General features: G+C 46.2%; 1 protein-coding gene across 1 annotated transcript; it reads left to right on the top strand.

Annotated features, from left to right (window-relative positions):
* Positions 1-4,275: 4,275 nt before the first annotated feature.
* On the top strand, positions 4,276-8,347 carry EDN1 (endothelin 1). The gene is made up of 5 exons (XM_027891635.1): positions 4,276-4,489; positions 4,649-4,787; positions 5,771-5,929; positions 6,202-6,309; positions 7,069-8,347. The coding sequence occupies exons 1-5, from the start codon at positions 4,426-4,428 to the stop codon at positions 7,205-7,207; spliced, it is 609 nt and encodes a 202-aa protein (XP_027747436.1). The 5' UTR covers positions 4,276-4,425; the 3' UTR covers positions 7,208-8,347.
* The last annotated feature ends 428 nt before the right edge of the window (positions 8,348-8,775 follow it).

Here is an 8,775-nt window from a genome sequence, read left to right as displayed (position 1 = left end):
ATTAGTGGCTGACCTTACTCCTCTCCGCAGCACTTTATAAGGTCCACAAGTGTACTGTTAGACAAGCACCTATGTCCTTTGCCAAACACTGTTAAGTGGAGATGGGGAGAAATGAAGAAAGTTGCTATACAAGAAATTAGGCTTCTGCCCAAAGACTCTCACATTTCTAAGGAGAAATAAATCTATTATAGGCTGGGTAGTGACAGATCAGAATAAGGTGATTTCCAAGAAGCCTAAATTATCATGGAATCCTAGAATGCTTTGTGTTAGAAGAGACCTTTAAGGTCATTCTCTTCCAGCACCCCTACCAAGGGCAGGGGCACCATCAACTAGAAGGATGCTCAAAGCCGCATCCAACCTGGTCTTGTGGATGGGACATCCACAACCTCTCTGGGCAACCTGTTTCAGTACCTCACTATCCCCACAGTAAAAAATTTCTTCCTATTGTAAACCCACCCCCTTTTAGATTAAAACCATTCCCCCTTGTACTATCACCACAGGCCCCTGTAAAAATTCCCTCCCCATCCCTCTTGCAGGCCCCCTTTAGGTACTAGAAGGCTGCTAAAAGGTATCTTTGGAGCTTTTGCTTTTCTAGGGTGAATAACCTCAACTGTCTCAGCCTACCTTCATAGGACAGGTGCTCCAGCCCCCTCAGCATCTTTGTGGCCTCCTCTGTACTTGGTCCAACAGGTCCATGTTCCCAGAACTGGATGCAGCATTCCGGGTGAAGTCTCATCAGAGCAGAGTAGAGGGGCAGAATCACCTCCCTCAGCCACACTGCTTTTGATGCAGCCCAGAAACCCAGCTGTATCCTGGGCTGCAAGCACACATTGCGAGCTTATATCAAGCTTCTTGTCAACCAACACCTGCAAGCCCTTCTCCTCAATCTTTCCTTACTCTCAATCATTTCATCCTTCAGCTTGTATTTGGGATTCAGATTGCCCTGACCCAAGTGCAGGATCTTGCACTTGGCCCTGTTGAACTTTACGAGGTTCACATGGGCTCACCTCTCAAGCCTGTCCAGGTGCCTCCGGATGTCATAGTTAGCTCTTTAACTTGTATGTTATGTAAAAAATTTGTTTCTTATGTAATAAGGGGCACAGGGGGACTGGACAGCCCCTAAGAGGAAATTAAGGTGCAAGAAGGGCAGCAAGTGAAGTAGAGGGACAAGTTATGCAACTTTTACTTAATTGAGAATTGTGTTTCAAATCTACAGAAACCAGCATGTTGCTCCCCTTGTTCCCTTGACAGAAAGGCACAGTTTTACAATCTCCTTTTATTGTTTTGCTGATAAGCAGGCATTTCACATTTCTGACACTAAACAAAATGTCCTTTAGAAAACTCAGTGTCACGGCCTTTTCCAGCTGGAACATTACAACCACAGCCTGGCTGGCCAGCTAAGTTTTCACCCCATAACACAATGTCTCAGCTGTGACTGGCCAAGGTGCTCCAGTTAGAAAGGGACAAAGCCCGCTGTGGGAGCAGTCAGCTTCAGCTCCTGCTTCCTCCCTTACCCACAGGGGTAGCAGTGCAAGTATGGTGCAAACTTCCCAGCCCTTGGGCAAGCTGACATGATATGCACAGGGATGATTGGTTGAGTACCTGACTTTTTATTTCCATCTTGCAAACCTTGAATACTGGACTGAATTTAGTCCTGTTTTTAATGCATATTTTATAAGACCCCTGCTGGGACCCCTACTGTTACAGACTCCTCCTTTAAACAGCTTTAAAGTGAGCAAATCTCCCTTCTTTGTCAAAACTCTCGAAGGGTATTTCTGCACGGCACAGACCTGCCCCTGGCACTCCCTAGTGTCCAAGAAAGGGTTGGGGTTACCCCTTCCCGGGGAAACCCACCTCCTGGCCTGGAAATCCCAGCAGCCTGAAATGACCCATCTGGGCCACTGGTAACTGAACATAAATTTGCTTTTGCATTACGCAAACAAGCACAGGAATAGCTTGATTCTGGTTAGTCTCAAGATTTTAAAGCGGAGCTATCAGAAATTGCTGAATCAGAGGAAATGGATCTCTGACAACAATAATATTTGTGAATTCTTATGAAAAATTGCTGCAGATGTTTTTGCTTAAAAAAATTATGTAGAAAAGAATAGCACCTTTAGAGGTGCCTGTGATATGTTTGTGCTCTGTTACTCGTAGGAAACATGCATGTCTTTTTTGTCAGCTGACAAAATACTTTCTAACATTTTGACAAAGCTGAAAATACCTTACACTGATCTGAGTCATTTTGGCTGCAAGTGCACATCTTGGAAAAAGGAATCTCAGGAAAAAAAATGTAAGTAAGTGCTGGCATGAAAGACAGCCTTCAAGTGACAGGCCTGGAAAGGCTATGCATACTTATACTTGATACAGAATGATAACTATCTTTCAACCCTCAAAAATGCTTTGTGTTTTTTCTTTTTTTTCTGTTTGCTTGTTTTGGTTCTGTTTTGTTTGTTTGTTTGTTTGTTTGTTTGTTTGTTTTGTTGGTTGGTTGGTTGTTTTTTTAATGCCAAAAAAAAAAAAATCATCTCGTTTCTTTCTCAACTTTTGGACACTAATAGAGTTTATTACTTCAGAGGGCTGTGATTACTTTTTGTATGTAGCTGTGTGACCTCTGCTGGCAGATTCTTATCATGACTGCAGCAATTCAAACACACAGGTAGGGATACATTGGCATTCCAGTAAGTCCTGCCCTACATTCACAAGGAGACATAATACACAAGACGATACAATCCCTGCTCTGAAAAACAGACTCCCACGCTGGAAAGGTGTGGAAAAAAAAAATAAATTGTATAACCCAGCTTTCTCCACTCACAGAGGTTTTACAGGGCAGTTTTTAGAGAACCTTTGATAAAGAGATACGACCATCTCAGGATGGGGCCACTAGTGTTTATTCAGCATAATGGTCTAAATGCTTATTATTGCTCGGAAAGCCCCTACACTTCGTCCTGTTAGAAGCAGGGAAGTTACACCGAGGAAAGGATTAGTCTCTACTTGCATTCCTTTCTTATACTCCTTCTCATACCATCTGCTAACAGCCATTGTGGGAGAAAGGATACCAGCTAAATGGACCTTTATTCTGACTCAGCACGGCTGCAGACAGTCTGTCCGCTATGATACAGTGGCACAGTATAATTTCATACTTTTAAAAAAATGGCCATTCACCTGACAGATCACAATGCAACTTGCGCTTAACAGCCTCGGCCTTTGTGATATTCAAGGTCATTTCTATTATTACAGCACAGTGCACGGAAATTCCACAAATACCAAGAGAGCCTTATCTATTTATCATAGGTGAAATTGGCACGTTTTGCGGCACGACGGCTCCACAGCGGATCACAGGCGTTTGAGTTCACTCAAGTTTATATTCAGGGGCTGGCTTACTCCGTTGGAACCTTAGTGGATTCCATGCATGTATATATCTGTGATGGCACTGCCACAGCCATTCCTCAAGTGTCCAGCTTCCACACTGGCAGCTAGTGCACCTTGACACAAGGCAGCAAAAACAAACAAGCCAGAAAAGAGACCTTGCCAGAGTTAGCGGTGAGAGACAAAGGCAAAGGACAGGCATTGGTCTTCGCTCCTTCCCTGGATTTACACACCTGCCCACACCTAAAACACGCTCTGTGGCACGGCACCTTGCCTTACCACACCAGAAAAGGGGGATTATACCCCAGTGCCCCACTGCTGCTGCCAATCCCAAACCACTCGAGACTCCAGAGCCCACCCACGGTCCCACGCAGTCAGACATCCTTCATCCCTGTCGAAGCGACCCCCCGTGTCCCACGACCGGGTTCCCCCTCAAGGGAGCAGAGTGAGCATCGGGCCAAGCCCAGGGTCCTGAGCCCTGAAGCACTGAAGCCCTAAAGCCCTGTGTCACCGGATCCCTGAAGCTCTAAATCCCTGAAGTACTGCAGCCCCGAATCCCTGCGGCCGGGATCCCAGATCCCAGATCCCAGATCCCAGAGCCGCCCTCAGGTGCGATGCGCGGGAAGGGCGCCCCCTGGCGGCCCCCGGTGCGCCCCTCCCCGCCCCAGGGGCGCCCCCGGCCCCCCCCCCACATCCCCCCCTTCCCCGCCCGCCGCCGCCGCTCTTGAAGTTCGCAGGCGATTTCCTTTCCAGCCCCGGCCTTATCTCGGCCCGCACGTTGCCGCGCGGTGACTAATAGCAGAATAACATTGTCTCGGGATAAAATAGCGCCGGGGCTGTTTACCCGCTCCATGGGGGTTCGCTATAAAAGGGCGCCGGGGACAGCCGCGCCAGCCAGACGCGCCGGGGCGCACCGAGCCGCGCCACGCAGGGCACCCGCCACGGCGCTCAGTCCCCACGCCGGCAGACACTTTCCCCGCTTTTTTCTCGACTTTTGTTAATTTTTTCCCTCCTTTTCCACACCCCGATTTTTTTTCCGTCCGCCCTCCGCCGCCTGGTATGGATTATTCCCAGATAATCGTCTCGCTGCTCTTCGTGCTCTGCCCGGGGCTGCTGCCGGCAGGTAGGTGCCGGTCCGCTGCCGCCCGCGGGGGATGCTGCGGGGTGGCAGCCGGGCTCCGTGCCGGGCTCCGGGGAGAGATGCCCGAGGGATGCTGCGGGTGGGGATGCGCGGTTGCCTAGCCTTGCCGCGGGTGCTGAGCTCTGCCGCTCCCTCCCGCAGCCCCCGGAGCCGAGGTGGACGCCGCGCCGCCCCCCGCCGCCGCGCACCGCCGCGCCCGGCGCTGCTCCTGCTCTTCGCTTCTGGACGAGGAGTGCGTCTACTTCTGCCACCTCGACATCATCTGGATCAACACCCCCGAGTAAGTGGAGCAAAGGCGCTTCGGCAGTTCCCCGGCGCCGGGTTACCCTTTGGTTAGGAAAGAGGGAAGGGAGGGGGGAGTGAAGGGAAAAGTTAAGAACCACAAACCTCCTGCAGAAAATGGGAAGGGGAGGAAGGAATAGTTCTTTGCAGTTTCTCCTATTGCTTTCCCCCCTCACCAATCCCACTTTTCTGCCGAGTTTAGCAACAAGACTATTCACTGGGAGAAAGCAAACAGGATTTGGCCACTTAGCAGATAGCTTCTAATAACCCTAACACACCTGCCTTCCTAAAATCTGGGCAGGAGTATTTCCTTTGGGTGCTGCTCAGCAAAGGCTGCAGGATACTTTTCGGTATGAATCAGAAGCAGACAAAGTGCCAAAGGCATGATTTTGCTAGCCTGAATTTGACCACTTTTGTTTCCAACTACATAGAAGGCTGGAAGGTATACTTTGACACCGGGGGGGCTCCTAGCTGCCTTTTGCTGCTCTCTGCTGCAAATTAACACATCCCACGTATTAATAGGATTATGCATAGTACCCATTTCTATTCTGTCCTCACCAAAAAGTAGTGAGCCAGAGCCTAACCTAACACTGCAAACACTGGCTGTGGTGATTTGCTCTGCTTCTGGGTTTCTTTTGAGCGCAGAGGATCTGTTCCTCACTTTTATTGCTTCTTTCAGTGTTGGCAGTTGCCAAAGTTCAAAGAGATGAGGTTTTATTGCTTTCTATCGCACAGGGAGGCACAGCAGCCTTGTGAAAACACAATTAAAAGGCCATTATCCTTGTCAGTAGCCATACTAATGAATATGTTGCAGGATCATCAGAAGCATTTGCATTGTAATTGTGACTAATGAGGCATTCCCAATCCCACAACCTTTACTCCTGCAATCAGTCCCATTGATAAGGTTGTCCAAAATACCTCAGAGTGCTTTGAAGGCACAGAATTATTTGAATGACTTTCATGTTGTCCCTTTGATTGTAGAAAGACTGTTCCATACGGTCTCGGAGGCCCTTCTCGATCCAGAAGGTCACTGAAGGACATGGTGCCAGAGATACCCACTGAACCCAACAGCAGATGCCGATGTGCAAACCAGAAGGACAAGAAATGTCTGAACTTCTGCAAGACAGGAAAAGAACTATGGTACGTCTCTTGTTGCTACTCTTTAAAAGGCAGTGCATGTAAAAGGGATGGATTGTGGTACACTTACTCCTTTTGGCACTTGCTGAGAGAATAATCTCCCCAAAGCCTTGCCTCCTACCTCACAGTGCTCACACTGCTATGACACATAATATGGTTTGTCCCAGAAAGATGGCTTATTACGTGCCTTGAGAAGTGGTTGGTGAGATGTCTCACCTCGTGGACTGCAGACTTGGTTGTTTTTTTTAACAGCAGCACCTTTTCCCTTTTAACAGGGCTCAGTCCACCGTGGAGAAAACCTCACATCGCCGCATCAAAGCTGGCAAGTGCATTGCACCCAAATGCATGAACCGACAGCTTGCTGACAGCAAGAAAATGAAGCGGTGAGTTTCATCTCATCCCATTGTAGTTCCCCGAGGCAGCAACAGAGAGCACAGTTCACCTGCCTTCGGGTCATCGTGGGCTTACTGGTGATTTCAGCTTGCGAGTTACAGAGGACTTAGTGGGGATATCTTGAGAGCTTTTCTCCATGCACTGGGCTTTTAGCTTGTGAGGAAAAAGGTGCTGAGCTCTGCCCAGCATCCTCTGCTTTGCAGTCATTGGTCATAGGCCCAGGTGAAAGTATGGCATACAGAAGTTTGCCAGTACTAAAGAAGACTCTCTAGTTCTGCTTTCACAAGCAGAACAGGATTTGTGGCATCAGGCAGCCTGATGATTTTGAGTGAAACTTAAACCCTGGAAGTCTTAAATAATTTTTTGAAAAGGGGCTTGCTTGCTTAATTACTTGAAAAATGCACGCCTTCTTGACAGCAGGATCAGGTTTACCTAAGAGAAACAAAATAACCAACAAGAGTAACACTGAGGACCTCTTGACTGCATAGAAGCTATTTAAGGAAGTCTGGAGCATCTTTATTTGAGTGAATATTTTAACTTATATTAGTGTTTGCATTGAAATTATGAGTACAATATTTCAAGTGGCTTAAGTTAGCCAGATTCTGACAGAGGTAAAGCAATCGACACTTTATGAGGATCCCATGGCAGAAATCTAGACTGAGGTTTATTTGATCAAAAACTGAATGTTTGCACACTGGAGAAGCATCTTCATTGTCACAGCAATAAATGTATATTTCTTGGTTTTGCAGGCTGGAAGCCATTGGTAACAGTATCAAAGCTTCCTTCAGTATTGCAAAGCTGAAGGCTGAGCTCCAGAAAGGGCGGAAGCTCAAACATAACAGGGCGAACAAGAGGCAAAGCATCTGGGAAAGCCTGAAAGCATCCTAGTGGGAAGATCACCTGAATCTTTCTCCAAAATGCTTGCTGACAAAGCATCACCAAAACTCTCTCTTGATTCCAACATTCCAAGATGGTGAAGGGCCTCTCTGTCCAAATGTTTGCCCAGCAGAGCAAAATGCTAAGGAGACCCTGTGTTTGGAGGTATAAAAACAAAGGATTTCATCATTTTTGGAGTTCGGATGGATGGGTTGAAGGGAAATCCACAGTCACATACATGAAAAGACATCTGTCTGAAGAGACATTTGAATATTGCTTCTGGAAACTTACCCATTGGTTTGGAAGCTTTCAGGGTCTACATCAAAAGCCTCTTGCAAGGAAGACCTCACAGACGTGCTTAGCAAGGTCAGAAAGCAAGATCTAAGTGTACAAACTTCAAAGAGAAGAACTCTACCTTTTGATTAAAATGCAAAAATGAAAGCCACAGTGCTACTTTAATCAGGACTTACTGCTTATATACATGTCTACCTCGCGTACTATTTGTTGCACTCCTGCTAGAGTATTTTTACACCTTGTTATTGCCTTTACTAATCAACTGCAACCCTTTGCCTTTTTCAGAAGTCGAGTTTACTTGTACAACCAGAGTTATCTGAATGTGGGTTAGACACTCTGGTTGTTTGCGTAGTCAGTCCCTTGGTTTTGGATACCAAAAGACTCTTCAACATAAAATAAAAGTTAGAGGACACTACTAGGTTTCCCATAACAAGGATATTTGGCTAACTGAAGTTCTAATAATAGAGGTTGTTATGTCTTACATGCCACCAAAAATGCACTGAAGTGGATGTGTACCAGAGGCTATTGTGAGATTTATTCAGGGCCTTGTTTGGTGGAAATAAATTGAAACAAAGGGTTGTTTTGAATTAAGTCAAAAGGCTAATATTGGGTGAATGTTTATAGCAGTGAATTTGTTCACATTGTTGAATTTGCTGACAGATTGAATCTTATGTGCTTATTTTTTGTGTCTTGTATTTATATTCACACAAGTTCCTCATTATATTTACCATGTTGAATACACATTGAAGTAGGCCATATTGGTCTATGCATGTTTTATGTATTTCTGTATGAAATTGGGAAATGCTTTATGCCTATCAAGGTAAATATCTTTGGAAATAAATATTTTTAATTACTGTATTTGCTTGTTTTTCCTTAGGCTGTGGCTCCGTGATCATGGAGGTAAATTGCCCCACCTACAAAGCTGACCTAGGTGAAGTGTGTGCACATGATTGCCCTTCTGTCAGGTTAGCCAGACCACAGCACATAAAGTTTGTGCCAGATGTGAGACAGCAGATAAATACTTGTTCTAGCTTCAAGCTTGCTCATCAGCACTTCATGGCAAACTTTAAATTGGCCAAAGTAATTTATCCTGCTCACATGGCTGATGTCTTTTTCGCTCAATAATATGAAATCTAATGTTGGATTTACTGTACCATTATAATATGGGCAATAGGGATCTGGGCATAGATGAACTGGAGGAGAAGATAAACACTCTGGATGCTCTGTGGGCTCTCTTGGACTAGGTAGTGTTATGTTGCTTATTATCATGCTGTGTTAAGAGTGTC

The sequence above is a fragment of the Empidonax traillii genome, unplaced genomic scaffold, assembly GCF_003031625.1.
Source record: "Empidonax traillii isolate 1590-97213 ecotype Southwest subspecies unplaced genomic scaffold, ASM303162v1 scaffold324:size701061, whole genome shotgun sequence".
In the NCBI taxonomy this organism is placed as follows: Eukaryota; Metazoa; Chordata; class Aves; order Passeriformes; family Tyrannidae; genus Empidonax; species Empidonax traillii.
The sequence above is the reverse complement of the archived record's forward strand: the minus strand, read 5'-3'. Positions and strand labels throughout refer to the sequence as shown.

Bases quoted from the DNA above. Each gene is read 5' to 3' on its own strand.
- EDN1 (XM_027891635.1), top strand. From the start codon at position 4,426: ATGGATTATTCCCAGATAATCGTCTCGCTGCTCTTCGTGCTCTGCCCG. The intron at 4,490-4,648 runs GTAGGTGCCGGT...TCCCTCCCGCAG, and splicing joins CCCGGGGCTGCTGCCGGCAG to CCCCCGGAGCCGAGGTGGAC. The intron at 5,930-6,201 runs GTACGTCTCTTG...CCCTTTTAACAG, and splicing joins AAGACAGGAAAAGAACTATG to GGCTCAGTCCACCGTGGAGA.